The sequence below is a fragment of the Hylaeus anthracinus genome, unplaced genomic scaffold (genome assembly GCF_026225885.1).
Source record: "Hylaeus anthracinus isolate JK02 unplaced genomic scaffold, UHH_iyHylAnth1.0_haploid 0, whole genome shotgun sequence".
NCBI classification, from domain to species: Eukaryota; Metazoa; Arthropoda; class Insecta; order Hymenoptera; family Colletidae; genus Hylaeus; species Hylaeus anthracinus.
In genome coordinates, this window is record NW_026533254.1 from 9,930,651 (window position 1) to 9,953,334 (window position 22,684).

General features: G+C 41.3%; 1 protein-coding gene across 13 annotated transcripts in view; it reads left to right on the top strand.

Annotated features, from left to right (window-relative positions):
• The window catches only part of LOC128887467 (CUGBP Elav-like family member 4), a 559,913-nt gene extending 538,107 nt beyond the window's left edge, over positions 1-21,806 (top strand). For 8 of the 13 annotated variants that reach the window (XM_054143443.1, XM_054143469.1, XM_054143432.1 and 5 more), the window contains 6 exons: positions 341-496; positions 1,356-1,457; positions 5,383-5,460; positions 11,961-12,119; positions 14,416-14,600; positions 14,916-21,806. In XM_054143443.1, coding sequence (XP_053999418.1) covers positions 341-496; positions 1,356-1,457; positions 5,383-5,460; positions 11,961-12,119; positions 14,416-14,543 — 623 coding nt within the window. In that variant the 3' untranslated portion in view covers positions 14,544-14,600; positions 14,916-21,806. The remainder of the gene's footprint in view (positions 1-340; positions 497-1,355; positions 1,458-5,382; positions 5,461-11,960; positions 12,120-14,415; positions 14,601-14,915) is intronic. The other 5 variants (XM_054143452.1, XM_054143503.1, XM_054143414.1 and 2 more) reach the window with 4 other exon arrangements.
• Positions 21,807-22,684: the final 878 nt, after the last annotated feature.

Sequence of the window (22,684 nt, forward strand, 5' to 3'; positions counted from 1 at the left end):
GAGCGGATCGTTAATACCGCGTCGGCATTCGTCCGTTACGAGTCGTTATTAGTCCTAAGTTTGGGATCAACATACGGGGGAATCCGCAGATCACGTGGACCCTTGATACGCGACGCGAGGCATACGGATCATACGCAAACTCGTCCCGACGTTCTACCAATTATACCTGTATATACCGTAAATCGGTTGACAGGATGTACAGAGAGGACAACTAGCTAAACGTTAGACAGACGCCGTGAGCATTCCTGATCCGATGCCGCGCGTCGGGGTTAGGGTGACTGAGATCTGTGTTGTAAGAGCAAGAGGGTAACCGGTGTGTACTGATCAGGTTTGCTCGTAGGTACCGGTACAGGGCAGCCAGTTAACGGGGCGATACCGTCGTTACCGTCGCCAACGATGCCCAATTTCAACATGGCTGCACAAACACCTAACGGTCAACCAGCAACCGCGGACGCAGGTGTCTACACCAACGGGATAGCGCAGACCTATGCGGGACGTGAGTATCAACTCAGGCGCAGTGTGCCGCCCCTGCGCAATGCTCGGCCAATCGACGCGGGACTACATTATTCCGTGTTTCCGACGATAACCAAGTAACCTCGCCCCAGACTTGTGCAACGATACGTCGATTTCTCGCTCCCGACCTCAAAGTCGACAGAATTTTTCAAAAAGTGTCGCCGACGCGTTCCGCGCCGTTCTGGTCAACTTTCGTTTCGAAACCGTTTGGAGTTTCTGGTAGTAAATTTGTTTAAAGTTTGCGCTGAAGTCGTGTATCGACATCCGAGTAACACGTAAAGAACACTTATCGTACGTTTTTGTCATTTCCGAGGATGATTCGGACTATGTAATCGAAACTTTTCTAAATGCTTGTCTTCGATATTGTTGGATGCTGTCTTTGGGGGTGGTTTTTCGGTTGTTATTAATCAATCAGCTGTGGCGTCCTATTTTCAGAGTACGCACCCATGTGTGTTGTAAGCATCAAGCAATGACTACGTATACATCTATAGGCGAATATAGTCGTCTGGACACAAAATACTGTCACTTCTCCATGACGAGTATATTCGTCAAACACAGCTGACTGGTCAAATACTGCACCGTAAATTTTGTTTCCATTGAAAATATTGAATTATCAAGTTCTAACTATACTAACGAAGCATGAAAATCTTGAAAGAGACGATCCACAAAAGCTTGCGAACTACCGCGATCTAGATCTCGCGATAATCTCGCAAACTACCCTTACATCTCCGAGATAGCCAAGGGTACACGTGTACAGCAATCGATATCGATTGGCCGGCATTGCGACAGGGGCCTTAGACGTAGGTCCGTCCCCGATAAGAGCTGAGCTTACTGAAGCGTAGATGCCCTCCATCTGTCCATTCCAGCACAAGGGCTGGCCAATGGGGAGGCGGCACTCCAGCATGCCGCCGCGTATCCAGGAATGCAACCCTACACCGGTGTCGGTAAGTTTTTTCTTCTCCATTTACCTTTTCCCCTCCGTTTTTATCGAGGATTCCGTCGAGCCCTCGTATCTGGCAGCGAGTTTTCACGAGACTTTAGCGAGCGCATTTTATATGGTGCTCCTCGATAATCGCGTAAATCTCGAACCGGGCCTCCCGAGGAACGACATATGGGATTCCGTAACGAGTTTCGGTCGGAGAATTCATTCGGAATTACAGTGTTATCATTCGATCACGCTATCGTTGGAAAATTGTTATTACGTATGCCCTATTTATTTACCTTTCGATTATACGGCCGTTCGATTTTCCCGCGTAACGCGTTTCCATCACGTGGCTCGGGACACATTCGGTCGGAGATCGGAGGCATCGTTGGGAATCCCCGCGGGATCGTTGTCGATCGTATTTTTCAAATTGTTAGCGGGGTAAATTATCACCGAAAGTGGAACGAGTAAATAAATTTAAATAAATCAAAAACACGACACTCCCTATTCACTGTTACATTTGGAGCACGATTTTTAAAAGTCGAGTCCATGGGGAAACCATATAAACCGGTCGATTATAGTAACCTTTTATCCGAGCACTCGAGCGCATAACTCTCGAAAAAAAAAATTCGATTTCGTTGTTCGCGTTTCTGGCTGCTGCATGCAACTATGGCCGCATGTGTACATTTATACACGTATACCGATGTATATAAATACATATATACAGACACGTGTATATACATAAGTATACATATATATCTTTCCGTCGTCACTATGAGTATTTGTATGTGTATGTACACTGTGACGTGTACAGGGTGTTTCGTTAAGGGAGGAACGTAGGTGATTTTTCGTGAAAAACAACGACTAAGTCTAGAATAAATTCGAAAGTAAATACAGTCCTCGTATAGACATTATTTCCAAACGTAATCTCTTTAGTTGAATACAATCTTATATTGACTCGCGACATCTGTCAACTTTTTAACTACATAGCTGTGTACTTGGAAACATTATAAATTTCTATTCAGAATTTTAGTAATTCTGAGAGGTAGGCTTTCCAAGCCTAAGTCTATTTCTATTATATAGATGCCACATGCGTTCACGAGGCATTAGAGCCTCTACGCACACAATTGGTTATCCCAAATAACAGTATCCCAACTAAAAATTTCAGAATCGCTTTTCTCGAGCACGGATTTACAAAAGCTTCGATTCCTTTCAATTTCTCTCCACGAAGAATCGCCCACTTCCCATCTGTTTCATTCGATAACGAACCAACCTGTATAGATAAATATATAATAGACGTGCCGCGTCAACGTGTTGTGTATAATGCTTCTGGTGTGCTGTTGCAGTGTACTTCGATGTTCCTTTAAATATGCGTCGTGTACATTGTGTATTGTAACCTCTAAATATATATTTATACATATTATATATATAAATATATATAAATACATATTTATATTGTATGTCGTGCATGTTCACTAATACGTAAACAACAAGTCTCGACGCGGAGTTGACCAGGCTGTCGATGGCTAGAACGATGGTTACATCAAAGTGCGACGGCAGAAATTATAATCCAATAATCAGCGTTCCAAAATGGACGTTCCCGTTTCAGAGATAATCAGCGTTCCGACGTAACCATACTTCGTTTCGCTCAACTCGCCGTTAGCAATTAACGGGGACCAGGTCTGGATAAATTCCGTCTACCGCTGATTAAATTAATGACGGGACCCGTTCGAATCGCGTTTTCAAAAGTTCCGCGACTGCGTTTCATTATAGGCATCGAACATGTCGAGCACTTTTCCGGATAATAATTATTTTCGCACCCGCGTGGCCGTTATATTTGCACTGTCTCGAAACCCCTCCCCAACTTTTTCCAGCGGTTTCATTTTTGTTTTTTCGCCTACGTGTGTATCTTCCCGTCTGCGCGTAGGAATTGGTAGGAATTCATCAAAATTGAGATACACAACGTACGACTGGCGCGGCGGCGCTCGGCCTGCCGTGTTTGCCGAAGACTCAAAAATAGGATATTCTTTTTCTGTGTATTTTCGTCCAGTGTACACAGTCCCGTGGAGATCAGCGAGTAGAAAAAAAAGCAGTCCGAAATACCTCTCGTCCCTCCATCCGGTCGAATGGTAACCGACGTATGATGGTGTATTTATTTCATACGCCAATCGTGTCGGTCCGCCGGTGGAGCGAAACCTCTGGTAACGTCAATCGGAATATATTAAAGCGATGTTTGAACGAAAATAATTAATTTCCAAGCGAAAATTTATCTCTTCCTATCTGAGAGCGAATATATATTCGATCCACCTCCCAACCCTGGCGTTCCTCGCGCGCCCCAATGTGCGTTTATCCGTAGCAAACAAATATCAATCGCGCGCGCGTTTTAAATATTTACCAAGACATAATTAATGTCGTTATAATTGCTTCCCACTGACGTCGACCGATAAGGGAGTCCATTTACACGTTTTCGACGGAAAGATTTCATTTTGTAAAATGAATTCAGCGAAATTCGGCGAATATTTCGTATCGATTCGTCGCGAAGTTTTTTTGCAATCATTATTCAATTAGGAGTTTTCAAATAGTTTTCAGACGACATAGTAATTCTTTGGTACATTCGAGCAATTTTAGTCCAACATATTCTCAATTTAATAGATTGCCTCAACATTTGTTAATGTAAATCGGTCAGAAATATTGTTCGAAGTATGTGCATTTAAATTCCAAATTCGATCCCCTCGAAAACGAAGCTTCCACTGGTAGTAAAAAATGTTATCCTACATTCTCGACGCAATTCTTCGCACAGAATCGCCAACACTAGTCCGTTCAGGTCATTCCGTGCGCGCACACCTAGGCAGCTTTGACAGTGGCGACGCGTCTGGTTTATAACGCGGAAACGCAGCTTGTCCGGCGATTTCGCAGCGATATCGCGTGTCGGTTAATGTCAACGGTTACGGCAAAGGTAGCGCCGCTGCAAAGTACAAAAGTATCGCGTTAAAAATCGTGGAACGATGAGAACGTTGAGAGTTAAATACCCTTGTCGAGAGAAATGCCGCGGCGAGCGCGGCTGGAAGCCTCGGGAAATGGATTTCCTTCCTCTGGCGACTCGGTTTTCGTTTGCTTTTGAGCTCGTCCGTCGACCAAAGCTCTTCTTGTTAATTCGACGGGACGACCCGCGTTTATAAAAATATCGCGCACGAGAGACTCGTACCGTTGAACAAACGTTCCATTTTCCCACCCTTTCCTCTTTTTCACGAGGAAAAGAAGTCTCGTTCCGATCGTCCATTACGTTCATTAACCGCAATTACAAATTATCCAGCCGAAATTATTTCCCGGGCTCGTCGATGACAGCGCAACTTCGCATTAACTCGATTGACGTTAACCGAATAATTTACCTTTTATTAACATCGATGCTTGTTACACTCGTGCCGTCGCGTCGTCGAATTATCGAATCATTACCCTGTTGTCAACACAGAGGATACACATCGAATAAATTCCTCTGCGCCGGTTCCAGAAACAGTGGATACCCTTCTATCTCGTCGAGGTGGTAGAAAAACACGAGTTTCAGGTTTCTTGGTAGACTACAATAATTTACTTCTAAGTAATGTTCTAAATAAAAATCTCGCCTGTCAAGAAACCTTTAATACAAGAACTAATCCTTTCCAAATTAATTTCTAATATCGCCTACTAAATTATACCTTCAGATCTAAAAATAATTGACAAGCTGATCAAGAAAGGTTTCGTCAAGCTTCATTTCCTCCGATCAGAACGAGCATAAACCTCCATCTGTAAATGTAACCTAATACGGTTGTCCCTATGTAGACGAAAGCACTGAAACCAATGAGAAGCTGTGTCTTACGAAACCAAGATAGGAACAAAAAAAGTGGACAGCATGTACTCCGTGTTTAGATGTGGACACATCATGATGTATCTGTTATTTGTTATTGTCGCAGCTTATCCCGCCGTCTACAGCCAGTTTCCTCAAGCTATTCCACAGCCGATGACTGCCGTGGCACACACGCAGAGGGAAGGTAAGTACGATACACTCATCAACGTCTAACTGTTGACTGTAAACACGAACGATTGCAGTCCCGAGATTGTAGATCCAAGTCCCAAACGTCCAGACACGAATGATCCCTCGTCGTTACGTCGCAAGGTGTTCAACACTAATCTCTGTACGCTGCCTGGAACATCCGTTACCACGAAAACAGCCATGATTGGCGAAATAGACGGTTCAGGTCGGTCTGAACGCATTCAGGGTGGCAGAGATGGCCAGAGTGGCTGTTTCCTTTACTTTTTGTTTCTATACGAAACAGAAGAAGACACTTTTACTCGATAGAATGCAATCATAAAGGCATTCTGATTTACTGTGACGTCCTATGTCAACAAAATAAGTCATATCACGTGGGTTACTATGTTGGAAGGAAATATATGACGGTGATGGGTTAGGTCAGTTGATTTGGCCATCATACAGTGGTCCATAAATCACGCCGTCCTGAATGTGTTACAGAGTCGCTCAGAGCCGCAAAAGCGGCAGAATTTAACGATTTTCATGAATTTTTTCGGACGAATTACGTTACGTTTAATACAATTAATGGAGGAAAAATCGAAAACGGACAAAGCATAAATCTGACGCAAAGAATAAGCCGAGTCACGACGAGAAATTCTTTTTACCAACCCGCTAGAACACGCTCGACGGGTCTCTTTTAATTCGACCACGTACGGTTACCGTCTTTTTTTTGTAGTTTAATCATGGCAAGGGAAAAAAGGGAAGAATGACCTACAAGCGTTGATGAACGGGATATTTTACCTTTCCAATATCGCGAATAACGCCGAGTTTCTACGTCGTGAAACCGGCACAAAACAGGCCTTTTCCCTCGCAATATATTCGCCAGTTAATTACCGCCGCGATAACGAAGGAATTAACTCACAACGTTTCGGGTTCGGTGTAATGGATACACGGGGAAAAAATGAGCTGCCGGCTCGTTAACAAATTTACACGACCAACAATACGAGGGGGTGTAACGTAGGAGGGCGCACAATGTCGCAGAACCGAAGCCAAGATTTAATCGAATTACACCAAATTGGAATTGACGTTCGACGAACAGGCTGAGACTCTATTACTAAATTTTCATTGACAATCTTGAAGCAAGAAAATGCGAACTAGCCTTACAGTAAAACGTTCAATTGAAATTTATTATTGAGGGGGTGGTACTCGCAGTTATCGTAGGCAAAATTTAAAAGTTTTTTTTTTCAAGATTTAAATACGTATTTCGCGAAAGTAAAACGTGAAAATTCCTTAACTAGCTTTATCGTGTGAATTAGATTCCCTTGAAAGTGTGAGATCCGGGCCAGCTGATCCGTGGCAGTATTTACAGAATCGTTTGGACAGAGAGTGTACCTTGGGTGTTCGATCGAACTTACGTAGTCGAAGCAGAGGTCAGGGGTGAGGTGGGGTACGGTTAATTAATCCGATTGGCTCGAATTGAAAGTGTAAGATAAATCGGAACCGATATCGTCTCGACGAATACGGGTCAGAGAACAAACTGTTCTTGGATGTTATCCTTGCGAACGAAAAGGCGCGGACTGGGGGTAGAAGATGGCGGACAAGACCGCGGCAAGGGGGGGGGGAGGAGGGGGAGGGGGATGGGCGAGCCGGAGCAACGTTTAATTGCAATTAACAACTCGCCATTATTAGAATGTACGACGCCTAACAATGAGATAATGCAAATAAAAAGAAACTTTTAATTACTTTGCCACTATGCCTGTCGGCGATCCGTTGTTACATTGCAGGATAATGAGAAGTTTACCGCGATAGCGTTTCCCTTCCCCTTTCCCCATTCAGGTTTTCCCAGCATCCCTCCTATCCACCCTCTCCCGATGCAATTTTTCGCCTATCCCTTCGAACACACGATATCTCGTCGGTGCCATTTTTTTGCTCTATGTGTGTTTGCGCGCATCGACGAGTATATCTTGCTCTCGACACGTTCGCTACGGGAAGAATCATAATCTCCTGTTTCCAGTGAAAGGGAGGCTTTATTATTTCACCCCTGGCATCAATTTACATACTCTACATCGCGTTTCAAAGAAAAAAGTTTCCTTGTATTCGTAGATTTTTAATGAGCGAAGTCCTTGCATTATTTGTCTTACTTCAATTTCGATAAACAGACTTTAAAAAAGTATTGACACCATTTTCTCATAGACTATTCGTATTCGAGGGATGGAAACTATCCTCAAAGTTGTGGATGAAGTAAATATTTACTTGAATCGAGATAATGTTCAACAAAAATGCTTTGAATCGCAAGCTCTGAACACAATTTCTACCTAGTCGTAGGTGAAGTCACTCTGGCCAGTTATCTAAAGATGTTAAGAATATCTTAAGATATCCACCGCAGCGAACGTGTCTTACCGAAATCACCACTAACGACACGCACAAAACTTTCATATACGATTCCTCGTCCAAGGAGTCCGCTTTCGGACATATACCGAACGTCCCAGGCTTTCGAAGGAACGCTGCTCGATGTTCGAAACCGTAAAACGAACGACGTCACCGTAACCTGAAAGAAGACGGGGCGGCGACGAAGCCAGGAAAAATAAAATGGTCTACTCTGTCATCATTGCATGACATCGTTATCGATTTTATATTTACTGTCGCTTCGTCGATCATATTTTTGCTTATCTAAACTGTTTCAATGTTTTTTATACGTCTTACAAGGTGTTCTCGGTGTTCGTGTGTCAAACCCTACCCCTTTACTTCATCAGTCCTTTCGCCACAACATTCTCAAACATCTCACGGAAACTCTCTACTTTTGTTCTTTGGATGGGTTATATACATTTGGTGTTTCGACGTTGCACTAACTCGGTGTGAATTTCTTTGGCTATGTTCGGTGTTGCGCTGTTGAACAGCAATTGATCGTTGTTTATATGCGACGGTCGATCACGTGATTAACGTATAGAATGGTCTATTTGCAACGAAAAATGTATGTATATTGTTTATCTCTTAATCGACGCACAGAAGAACGAGCGTAATGGTGCAACTGAAAAGGGAACGATTCCTCGCAAGGAAAAGTAAATCGACAGACTTTGTACTTGGTAAAATAGCCAAATTGATTTTCTCGAAAATTAAGAGAGGAAGTAAAAAAGATGTAAATTTTCGATTTTCTTTTAAAAGAGGAATCGCCTGTTTTTAGTAGCAACACGTATTTCGCTCCGCCTTGTGTTTTAATTCAAGTAGTACTGGCTTAGCAGCGGATGTGTTTTTTAACGAGAATTGAGTGTTTCCGTTTTATCTGTTTTCAATATCTGACATTCTTCGAGTATGTTTTTTTCAGAAAATTATTCATTCGAGTAAGAGAAACGATGCAAATGAGTTTGCAAGTGTATAGAGTGCGGTAATTTTTATTTATTTTGTACCTGAGATTTTTTAAAAATGGTACCAATTACGTATTACAGAAGATCTTACACAATTTTATTGTTTCTCTTCCCATTCAAAATTTGATTAAATAAAAGACAGTTTGACATTTTGCTTCATACCAATGTTGAAGCCTCCATTACAAAATAAACAAAAATATTTAAAAAACGATTGAAATTGCAATGATTAAGAAAACAAATAGAATTTTCGCCGCACCCCGTAACACTTGCAAAAATTATATTAAATCACTTTCAAGAATTCCAAAATAAATTTCAGTTAAATTGTTGCAATAGGAGCTTAGCGAATGCGTCTAATCCAAAGCTCGAATTACTCGGATAAAGAAATCTTTACGGAACAGTTAAGGAAATTTTTCAAGAAGGGAATAGTCGAACAATTAAACGCTAGCTTCAGCGGATTCGCAACTTAACGGTTTGTCTGGTCGTTGATACTTTCCCCGCAAATTCAAAGGAGGGGGGTGATGTTGCTTTCATTAAATTCGCGTGCACGTCCCGCGCGTGGGCCAATTAGAGAGTCGAAAACCAATTTCAGGATCAACGATCGCACGGCACGACGACGTAGTTGAATTTATGGCACGTTCTTCGTGATTCCAGCGTCCACCGCAATTCCTCCTCCATTCTCTACCCCACGTCGAAACCGGAAACCCGCCGACACCAGCTCTAATTTAGGTTTCACGTGACAACTACGATCGAGTTATTACCAAGACGAAGTCGCTACTCACGGAAGAGAGAACATTTGTTACTCTTTGTGTAAACCGTGAGACATGTTTTGTTACCTTGTCCGAACATTGAAAACACCGTGCTACGTTTTTATTTCCCCTTCGACTCTGATAAAGATATCACCCTCTGCGAGTTATTTATTATAGTCGTGGACCAGTCCTTTGTAAGTCTTACGTTATTTTAAGGATTTTGTTATTTCAACTGCAAAATTTGAGCCACGAATTATTGCAAAAAAAGATCGTAAATATTCTTTTTAGAACAATAAAAATTTAATACCACTTTTTATTATCAAAATAATAACGTAGATTACACATCTGTATTAAATCTGGGCGACCAAGGCGAAACGCTTTAAATAATTTTGGCTGCCAGTAAATGGGTTAATATTCTCCCATTCTAATCGCACAGAATATGTTTCCCTTGCCCAAGATTTCATTTCCTTTAAATATCATTTTGTTCGGCATTCTATTTCAATGAACTATCAGACTTTGAAGTACCCACAATTTTTATTTTATCTAAGCATATAATTCAAAGCACGTCGATAAAGAATCTTAACGATACCACTGATTTTTATTCTTCCTCTGCGAGCTCCCGTGCCAAATTCTATCAAAGATCGGAATCGTTCGCGGAAACTGGAAACGGACAATTACGATTCAACGATAATCCGACGAGGCACGGGTTGTTCGCGGAGGCGATAAAGTGACAGAGGGGTGAATCTCGCCCAAGGAACGAACGAGTCGCGATGAGTAGCATCCTAAAAGTTGAGTGGCAGCCATCTCATTACTTAAACGCGTCCGTTAGTCGGGAAGCGCTGGCCAAGAGAGCAGAAGTTTCCACGGTCATAATCGCCGCTAATTGACGCCGGAGTTATAAAGTTCAGTGAAATTAGCTAAATCCTTATTTGGACTCTCGTTATTCCGACTCTTCGCTTTGCTTCTTCCCGTTGGACTTTTCTCAGCGGACGTATTAATCGTCGGTGTCTTCGTGCCTTTCGCGGCTGACATAAAGCGAGGAGAAAGAATTTTTCGTTGTCCGACGAAAGCTGCGTAATTAAACCCAAGTAGGAATTGCGTTTCGTTTCAAACTTTCGTGAAACTTGATGACTCTCGCCGATTTCCTCCATTAATTAAACGGGGAAAACTTATTTCCCTCGGTTTCATTGCTCCGAACATGACCCGAAAGGGACGCTGCCGAAACTTTTTGTTAAGAAACACAGGGTGACTTGCTCGACGATTTTTTATTTTCGTACAGAGTACATTATACTGATTTTTTTTTTATCGTAAATACAAAGAATCATAATAAAAATAGAAAAGGCAGAATTAAACAGTTATCTATGGTCAATACAATGATATGAAAACGTGAATTCGTTCACGTGCCAAACCGCATAACCGCTAAAATTCATTTAACATGTTCGCGTCTACGTACAGAGAACAGTGTTCATTCGATAGAAGGACGGATTTCCACGGAAAGTCACGTTCATTATCATGCAACTCACCAAACCGTAGTACTAAGTCATCTAGTGATAAGACGACGGATTAATATGTCTGACGACGAACTCATGTAAAGTGTCGCACTATCGTAATCAGTATCATCACCGCCATCACTGTACTCTTCATATCCATTTGCATTCATTCGACAACCCTCTTAACCCCCCACCCCCCCTTACCCTCGCTCGCCATTGTGTTGTAAGTCCCAGTGTTGTGTGTTTGTATATTTGAAAGTATAAATACTCAACGTTATTTGAACCGCGGAAAATTTCATTGTCGTGACGGACATCGTCGTGACACTCTAATCATTACTCTCTTCGTCGGCAGTCTCGCACCTCTTTCTCCCACCGGACCTATTCTTTGTTTAACTCTCCCCTAATTCTCTCTTTATCTTCGCTCTCCCGTCCGTTTCCATTTCCCCACTTGTCTCTCTTTTTCATTTCCCTCTCAGCCACCTCCCCACTTCCCTTCGAGCATCTAAATCTCATTACGCCCGCATTTAGTTCAACATTCTCCTCCTCCTCCTCCTCCTCTCCCCCTCCTCTCCCCCCTCCCCCGAGTCACCCATCATGCGATTCATTCGAACACCGTCTGCTGTCATCCCTTATGATTTCCATTGCGACGAGAGAGAAATCAGATTGTCATCGAAAAACGATCACGAAATCTTCATCTTCATTCATAAAAAAGAAAAAGTGAAATAGAAACGCATTCAAACGAGAACCGGAATGAAACGGGGAGAGAGATCAAAATGTGCAGACTCGCTGGCGCGAGTTGGCTCTCCTATCGCGTCGAGAATCATTATTATTCGCAAAGGACGAAACTCATCCAGAACTAACATTCTAACTTGAGTATTATACTTCAAGTTTAGCTGTTTAGATGTGCTCTGATTTATATGGTAGGATGCTCTATCTCAGGACCTGAAGGCTGCAACCTGTTTATCTATCACCTGCCACAAGAGTTCGGAGACACCGAGCTAATGCAGATGTTCCTCCCTTTTGGCAACGTCATATCCTCCAAGGTTTTCATCGACCGGGCCACCAACCAGAGCAAATGCTTCGGTAAGTGTGTCATTTCCACCAACCGGCCCGAATGACAGGTACGAAAGATCATTGAACGGGTAGACGGACCTACCGAGTCATCGAAAGGTAGGACGACCGTTGTCGAATCGGATCCAGTTTCGATGAAGTATCTCTCGAATCACTTTCAATTGCTTCCTCAAAAATTGTAAACGACAGCGACATAAGTACTTCTCTTTAACCGTTTGAGCCCCAAGCGGTCGAAAAGCCCCAGTACATTTCGAACCCTATGGATAACTGACAGTACAGTCACTGGCTGTCGAAGTAGCGCGCTCAACTTTACTGGCGCGCTTCACATCACATAGCTCTTTTTAAAAATTTGTTAAATGTACATAATGCAATTAAAACATTTCGTATTAAATATGTTCTTTCTATCGCGTCGCTTAGGCTTCTTCGCGATCGATAAAGACAAGCGCTTTCGAGCTGTTCGGCGTTTTTCGACCATGTTTTTCCAATGATCCCTGTACTCAAACGGTTAAAAACACCACAAGTACTCATATTCACACAACTTCATTGATATCTTCTTTTCGTAAACCCAATAAGAAAACAATTTATACGATCGTACTTGTTGCTCATCGCGATCGAGTACTTCACTTCCAGCTTCCCGTAAACGTTCAGCCGTCGCGTTAGAATGGCGAAAATTTATTCCAACACTTTAAATCTCACGCACATAAATTTCGCGCTGAACGCGAGTACTCGTTCGAATGTGGCTCGACCGGCACGAAATCGAGATGCCTTATTTTTTTTTTTTTTTTGCATCGCAGGGAACCGAAACAAAAAGGAGGCTGACAAAGGCTGCTTTGATTAATCGTATCCGGAATGAATACGTGAATATGGTCACAGATAATTGGACGGTTACATTCGTTCGCATTCTCCTTCGGTTATTCACTGGCAACCGGCGCGATTACTACTTTTCAGTCAATCGCTGGCCGATTATGGAGGCATCATCAAAGATACAATAGGAAGAGTATCCATTGAAAGGACACGTTTCATTATTTCTCAGTTTCATAATACGCACGTCCCCCGTTGCGTGTAATTATCTTGGCGGTGGTGAAAAATGGGGAGGACACAGAATCGTTCATTTGAAACGTACGTTTGATCATACTCTGATCATTTTGCGGGGAAACATATTTCTTTCACTTGGAGAAGGGAGGAGAAACGAGAGTATCACGAGCGTTGTAACGTAAATAATTATTAGATGCGTCCATCGATTTGGATTATGTAGAAATAATTGATTTAATTCATGTAAAACTAAAAGTAATTGATACTTTGTTAATTACATTTTTATTATATTTATTTTATTTCTTCGCGTTACACAAATTGAGACAGTCCTTTCAATTTCGTATACCCTGTTAAATTAATTTGACTTTGCTCGTTCCCACCGATCAAAATGACGGCCGGATCCCTTCTCGATTGTAAAATAGAATTGCAAAATAATTCTCTAGCTAGTGTAAAGCAATTCAGCTCCTCCATGCGTGCACGCGTAACGACACTCCGTATTGTTTTCCCGAAACTGTATAACGAACAGGTCTCCCGAAAAAAAAAAATGGGGAAAGAAACGTTTCCCGTCGGACAAGAGTTAAAGTCTCTTTCAGTCGCGTAGTAAAAGTAATTTACGAACTCCGCGTAAAAGCGGTGGTAGCCGAGCGATGAACAACCGCGATTGGTCAGACAGTAGGCCGCCATGATGGCAAAACTAAAATTGGATCGGGGCTAATGGTCAAAATTGGCTTAAACTGGGATGGCCCTGATGACCTTTCAGCGGCGCTCCTGTTGTTAAAAGCTTCGTTATCGTACACCTTTTCGTCCCCTCTCTCTTACTCCCGTTCTCGACGAAACTTTGATAATACCGGGACACCTTCGCAAGGAAACTTTTTATTCCTCCGGGCGAATCAACTAATCTAATTCACTGGTTGGCTCGTGAGTACTCTTTCGCGATAATCCGGTGTGCCCTCGGGTGTGTTGATATTCAACTTCTCATTTTCATCGAAAGTACGGGAAACCAATTTCTAGAACACCGCGACCACAATTTCGACCATTTTCGCCTAACATCCTCGCGACGCCATTACAGTGTAATCGATGGAGAAGACGGTGGTATTTTGATCTCTTTATAGTTCCACGTAAAATCTGATCTGTAATTAGAACCGAATGGAACTTCAAGGATATGATTAATGTTATCGCATAGGAAACGTTTTGAAAGAATAAGATAGAGATCTTAATGTTCCTAATGAACCTAATCCTGTTATTTACCAGCAGTTTTACTGTTCGATTCTTTCAGGTTTCGTGTCGTTCGACAATCCAGGAAGTGCGCAGGCAGCAATTCAAACGATGAACGGCTTCCAGATAGGGATGAAACGTTTAAAAGTCCAGTTAAAGAGGCCCAAGGACGCAAACCGGCCATACTAACCAAAGTCCTAGCTTAGAGAAACTGGACGATATGCACCGTACATCGTAACCTACAGAGTACGTTTTAGAAATTATTTTCATTAAAATTTATGGTGTAGCTATTCTCGTTTACGACATGGAAAAGTCGACACAGAAATTTCTTTTTACTTGAAGTAATACACATGCACAAAATTTCTCTAAATAATCTGTTATTAAGCTCGATAATAATACTAACGATACCTAAAATTAAATTTATCGATCATTGAAATTAATAATTCATAATTTATTGTTTGCAAAGTAAATTTTTAGAACCACTCTTTCAAATCTCACACTACTTGAACTTCCACTTCGAAGACAACGAATAAAACAAACCTCGAATATTTCTAATTGCAGATGTCGTACAAGAACACGGGCTCATTGAACGCTCGACGATCAGAAGTGACGAGTTTGAATCACCGTTACAACGCTCTCCACTATAATAATCTAGTATACTAGTTAGACAATTAATTAGAGGATAAAAATTAGAAGTCAGCTCGACTTCGTCTGCAGTCACACGGCGAGAACGAAGAGGCTGATGCTAAAGATTATCGGATGTCCAGCACTGACAACTGAGTCCGAAATACCAAATGCGAGTACGAATGCACGCTCGACGTTCTCGGATGTTCGGACGGATCGAGTCGACAACTAAGAAACGGCGTCACAATTAACGACATCCTTTTCGTTGCGTCCTCTACCTCTAGTTCTCTTCAACATATTTATTTCAATCTTCATGTCTCGAACCCTACTGCCAAACGAGTACGGTACCAAACGGAATCCCCATTCGTTGCACGTTCCGTCGACGATTCGGACGTCCGAACATTCGGGAAGCCCCTATTCGGGAGCCTAGAGTCTCCCGTACGGGCGATCATTCCGACGACACGTTAACTTCTAGTTTAATAATTACGATAAACAAAGACGGGTGACCTTTCAACAATAACCAAAGAGAGCTCTCAGTTCCTGATGCAACGGTGTGGCGACTATCGTCCGACCAACCGTTAAGAAAAGAGTTAACTATTACGGCGATTCGATCCACCGAGAGACGGATACCTCTTCGGCCTCTCAGGGCACGCGAATCTCCAGGCAGCGTTCAAATTTATTCGTTTAGCCGAGCAACTTTCGCCCAATTTTAGTTTCGAGCGTGAGCAAATCGTCGAATCCGATGGGATGTCTCGGCTTCGGTCTGGAAACGCGCGACATCGCCGTCGTTTCGATACATCGTCGTCGTTTTCGAGCGTCGATGTATCGGTTGGGACTTCGCAGAAGATCGACGGCGAGGTCGTAAACGCGTTCTTTCGAACGCAAACTTGTCAATCACGTATACAGGGTGCTCGTCTTACGCAACATCCAAGAGTTTCGAGAAACAACGTACGAACAAGTGCACGTTCACGTACGCGTACACTCCTATGTACACGTGCATAGATACACTCGATACACTATTCGTCAAAAGTATATAGATCCTCGAGAAACTTGTCAAATTTTGAAATTCCTTAGCTTTGATCAAAATCGTGCAAGACTATTGAGTTGATAATGGAATGGAAAATTGATACTTTTGCTTTTTCGCCTCTTTCCATCCCATTTGAATAATTACCAATATTATAATAAATCTAAAAATTGTTAGCAGCAGCCTATCAATCTGTCAAACACTAAACAATCGTTCACACTTTAACACATCTCCATTTTAAACAAAAATTTACTTCCGACACATTGATTATATTAAAATTGACCAAGTGGATCAAAAAGTAATAGTATCAAGCATCAATTCCATTTTCGATGCAACAGTTTGCGACAATTTTGAACAAAGTTACGGAATTTTGAAATTCGACAAAGTTTCGAGTATTCTCATACTTTTGAGCGACCATATATCCTCAAAAAGGCGTACACGCATAAAAACATGGAATCAGTGCCGATCCGACATCCGTGGGTTATCGGTTCTTCTTGCTTATAAATATATATATATTCTTTTTTTACATATAACATTTAAAGGAATCGCCAGTGCCGTGTTGAAAGCGAAGTCATCCTAAAGTCCTGGTCATCCGCGACGCGGCGCTCGTTTACCCTCTGTATAGTAATTATTATTATTAACCCTTATTACCATCATTATTATTACGATCATGATTATCGATTACGACTACCGTTAAGCGAAGTGCGCGAGCGAATTTTTGATCTGAACGACATCCATCGGATGATTCCATTTGAAACGGATGAGGGAGGATCGTTCGATCCGATCCCTGTCGCGATCGACAGGGGATCGAGATCCTGTTGCTGTTCGATCTCGTGGCTCGGTAATCCACTGTAAAATCGTTCTCGTTTCGTTCACCGGACACGCATCGCCCGGGAAATGTCAATTAGGCTGTGATTATCTAAACAAAACGAACAAGGGTTAGCAAAAGGTGGGCGACAGTGACGACATCGGCAAGATCGAACTGCCTCTTGAAACCAAAGAAAAAGGGATCGATAGATCGTCCGAACCGGCTGAATGTGCATACACCTTTTTCCCTTAACTTTATTTACCTAGTCTACATCTAGTCATTTTTATGCGTTTACCAGATTTGTTTCTTTAATAAGGTTATTTATTTATTGTATATTTTCATTGGGAACGGTGTACCCCGTCTACCTGGGGCGATAGCAACTTTCGAAAATTCGACAAAAGTTCTGTGAAACTTGACGATGATGCAAGATTGGAACAAGTACACGCGAATATTAGGATGCATACATTCTAGACACACAAATCAACTGCAATTTCTTTTCGTTTACACTGAAAATGCACAGAAGATTTCGTGTCGAACTGTTTCTACTATCTGATCTCTATACTCTCCTTAGAATATACCCGAGGAACCAATCTAGTCTCCAGACACTCGGTATCTTACGTTACGTTTCTTTCGAGTTATTGTTCTACGTTTTATCGTTTACTTCTTTTTGTTTTGTTGGCGTTGCTTGTTATTCTAAATGATTTTTTAAACGATCAGAGTATCGGGTTTCGCACAGAGCAGACCTGACTGATACGCGTGCGACCCGCACGCGTGGCCCAACCGTTGTTACGGTTTGATGTGAGCAGAGACAGCGCAAGATACTCACGCGATTATCGAGTATTTTTCTGAGCACGATAAATGAAACATTCGGACATTTAACGAGCGGTGCCCGGTGGAATCACGCGGTTTCACGCGAGCTTTTTCGATTTTAGGCGAACACGATCGCGGTCAGAAGCCAGGCAATAGAGACGGCGACGGGGGATGATAAAAAAAAACAAAATGGGGTTTATCGGAACGAAAACCAAACGCGTTGAGAGAACGGTAGAGAAAAAAAAAATAAACTAGCGTAGGCGAGCGATGGAACGGGGAGGAGAACTCCGATCTAGCAGAAATAATCAACCAAAGTACCAACAACTATTCTATATAAATATTTAAATATGAATTATTGAAGAAGAAGTATATAAATATATAAATATATAAATATAAATACTATAAATATGAAATATAATATAAATAAAAAAAAAATGAATATGTGTATATATGTATGTGTACGTATGTCGTCTATATACATACATATGTGTACATACATTATCAATATATACATATATTGATTCAAGGAAAATTAGAGACTTAGTAAATTATTATTGATTAGGTAAATCAACATGAAATAAATTACTAACTTCGGGGGACGGAGAAATGGGGAGGTGGCGGCTCTAGTCTGGCGCAATTTAAGACGCGACTAAAGGCTATCGCAAGTTTATACACTATTTAAATGAATATAGTTATTGCTACGAGTGAACGGATTTATATGTAAATGAATACATGTGTACACACGTATGTGTACATATGCGCGCGTGTGTATACATATCTTTGTTTGTATATTTGTACGTTCACAAATATATATATATATACACACACACACACACACACAAACACACGTACGAACACACATAAAAAAAAAATAATGTATTTATATTTTAGGGGCAGGCAACCCTTTTTCTTGCTTTGAAATCTGTTCGTAAATTCGTTGCCTGTTCAGACACTCGCGTACAGTAAGTACTAATGAAAAATTTAAACGAAAGGTGGGGTGTGCTATAAATTCCTCTCCCTTGACGAGCTCGAATGGCTTGCTAATTATTGACGATATAAAATACTATTATATTATATGAAGAATCAATTAATACTAATAACTAATTTATAATAACAATAATAATAGTAATAATAATAATAATAATAATAATAATAATAATAATAATAATAACGATACTTTATAATACGTACACATAATTTATACTACACGGTAAAAATACGTATATATTCTTGTCATTTTTAGGAACGCTAAATTTGTTTATATACGTGCGTGCACGCGTAAACGTATATCTCATTGTACACACGTATGTACATGTACGCGTGTATGTACGTATACCTACGCAGGCCGACGTATTGAGAACGCGAGCGTAGATTCGTGATGTTGAAACAAGTAGAAGCCCGTCGGAACGACGTTGCCGAGAAAAGCGTGAGAAAAAATCTTAGCCACGTGCTAAAAACGTGCATACAGTTCTAAAAAAGTATGTTTTGCGATTAACGACATATATCGCAAACGAGCGCGTCGAAATCGGTCATGTGTTGATATACATATTGCGAAACCGACGACCTTTTCATCTCCCCCGTTTCGAGAGGGATCCGACGAAAGGGAAACGAGGAAAAGAGTACGAACGGCGATGTAATTTCAATATACAGGATGAACCACCCAACTTAACATTAAATATGACTTAAATCGACTGTTTTATATAAAATTATTTCATATAAAGGTGCATCGTATCGAAGAGGACATAGAAACGGACGTTACTTTTTTATTGCCTTCTCTTCTTTCAGAAATATCAGGGTCATATCTGCATTTTCAAACGAAATATCCAATTTTGATTCTGCCATTCGAAAAGGAATCGAATTTTAAGTGGGAAAATATTAGAGTACATATAGTCTATAGCTAGTATTTGTCGAGATACAGACTTGCGAGAATTCGTTCGATAAGTGGCAGGATCGTTTTAGTAAAATGAGTAATTTGCATCGTATGAAAGAAAGTAAAATAGAGCCTTGTCGTCAAATGTGTCTTTAATAACACACTCTATAATCGCTAGAAAATTTGAGCGTGAACTCGCGACGTTTACTGAACGAATTTTCGCGACACTTAACGAAGATTCCTCCGTATCTCAATAAATACTAGCAATAGATTAAACATACCCATATATTCTTTCACTCAAAATTTGATTCTCTACCTAACAGCTATTCCACTTAAAAAAGTCAAGGATAACCAGATTATTAAAAAAACGATTCATACCTCTTATTTCCCCCTTGATACCATGCAAATTTCCCATGAAAATATCTTCTATAGAACACTAGACTTAAGAGATATTTAAAACGACAAAGTTGAGTGATTCGCCATGCAAATATTGGCTCACAAAACAAAGGCGAAATCGCAACAAAACGGAGCTGGGCGATAATCTGTCCGTAATGCAAATATAAGGGAAGGAAATACCTTAGTATTAACGCGACCATACGTTTGCTAATCCGAGGTGCAATCAGAGACCATAAGAGCAATCGCGATCAGAAGCCGTGAGTACGCAAACAGTGATCCCAGCCATAGCGACGCGAGCGTAAACATAATTAGAAGACGCGTGCAACGCGCGCGTGTCTATCTTTGCCCGCTTGATGCATTACGTGCGCAGCCTGCGGAAGGGCCTGCGACGACGGCGCAACCTACGAGGGTTGCATTTCCTATGGCATTGTGTACACCAGTTCCACGGTACGCGTCAGGCAAAGATGATTAGCGGATTAGACACGGCTAGGTGCTCGTCTCTGCGAGTTTCATATTACACATGACCGTGTGGGGTCTCTTCGTTGGAATCGAATCGGCGCGTTCCGTTTTACAGGCACAACCTGTTAGTATCGTCACCCATTGGCAGGCTACGTCGCCAGTTCCCCCTCATCATTTCACGTATGCGTCGCGTAATCGATCGATTATAGTTGCGTTTCATTAAAATGCGCTACTGCGAGTCCTCTCTCACTCGCACGCGTCATGTATCGTTTACCTACTCGACACGTTATTTTAAACAGAGTTGAGCACGGATTTGTTACTTTGTTATTAATTTTTTAATCGATTAAAGAAAGTACTCGTGATAACCATAATCTCTAACCAAGTGTTCTACCAACAACTTATTCGATCGTAATCAGAAGTGTTTTCATTTAAATCGATTTTGCACCGAATCCTGTCTAAAAGACTCTCTTCTAGTATCCCTTCCAAGCTCGAGGCTTGTGGGGATGGCCACGCGCCTCTTAGACAGGGAATGTGTTGCACCTCCTAAACAGAATCAGATGACACTCTTTTCTTTAATCTTTTCTACATTTAGTTCGCGTTTATCAGTCCATCATTTTCAGTATTCATTACTTCGATCATACTTCGAACCAAAGAACTATACAAACCTGAGATACAATTTAGGCGAAGGGATGATAGACGGTTAAAGTGATTACTTAGAACCACACGCGCACACACGAACAAACCAATCCAGACACACAAGTATACACACTTAGATACACGCGCACGCGCGCGACCGACAGACACGAATATAGAGAAAATGAAAAATAAAGACATGTATACTGGTAAAAGCTTGTATGCAAGCACCAATTGATAATATCACTACGATCTAAGCTTTTTAATGTTTAACAGTACTAATAGCGAATATCAAGGAACACAACCTACCCTAAACGAGTAACTATAAATCCATATAAATATAAATGTACACATATATATATATATATATAAATATAAATACGAAGGTAACGACGATTGTAAACAAACCAAAAAAAAAAAAAATACAACTATTTTATCCAACAAAGTTTTTGCTACAACCGAAGTAGTATGCATCTTACTATTGAAGTAAATGAGACTTAAGAGAGAAAGAAGAAATAAGTATTCTTAGCTATTAAGGTGACGAAGAGAATAATGATAATAGTAATCTGTGAGGATCAGCTTTGAATTTATTTTTACATGACGTGATGTAATACCGAGACGAATTCGCGGCTTGTAAATTAACGGCACGTCAGGGTATCGAATTTCTTATCGATTTCGTCGAGAATCGACGAGTCTCACTGATCTCTGCTGGCAAAAGGCTCGACAGACGAAAATCGATACTCGCGGCGTTCGTTGTCCAAACGATATTGCCCAAAAAACCATAAAAATTACCTGGGAAACTTGCCAAAAAAAAAAAAAAAAAAATAACAGACAAACAAACAAAAGAAAAACGAGTAGCAAGCAACTTCTGCGTTCTTCGATTTCATTAATTCGCGTAACGGTGTTGCGCTACCCGCAGCAGATGATTACGACTTATCCCTCCCACACAAATTTCCTGGTAATTTCATGGTGGTAGCGGGGACACGCACGAAGATTCGATGGGAAACGGGAACGAGTATAAATCCTCCGCTCTCGATTGTGTATAATAATCTCGATAATAATAATGATCAAACATCTCATATAGACGTACTTAGTAAACTTTACCACCGCACTCGCACAGAATTACAGCAGAAAACGAATCAACCCTCTCGACACAGCTATAACGCGTCATCGATCCAAATTTTACGTGGAATTACATTGGATTCAAGTCACGCGCGCCGCGACCTGATATCCGGTAGCCGTGGTGTCGGTGATACTAGGAAACAGGGTATGTTTTTGCAATTATTTGCGTAACTTGTAAAGAACTAGCAACAAAATAAATAAAAAAATCTACACGTACATACACACATAAACACATACGTAAACACAGACACACATGCACACATACACACAAACACACGTACAAACACATGCGCGCACATCAGCAAATCACACGTATACATATGATAGCACAGATACGATCACACAGGTACGTTTCCTACGCCCAATACGTACACGGGTATTCGTATTACACGCGAATCGTAATACGCGCACCATACGACACGGCAGACGAGCGGAGCTAAACACTATAAACTAATCGTACTATCTTTAACTGTATGAATATTAAACTAAATACGTCTCGTTGTAGGCTTTAAGCGCGACTCCACACAAACACACACAAACTTGCAGACCCCGGATACGAATTTTCATCGTCATCGTCGTCGTTA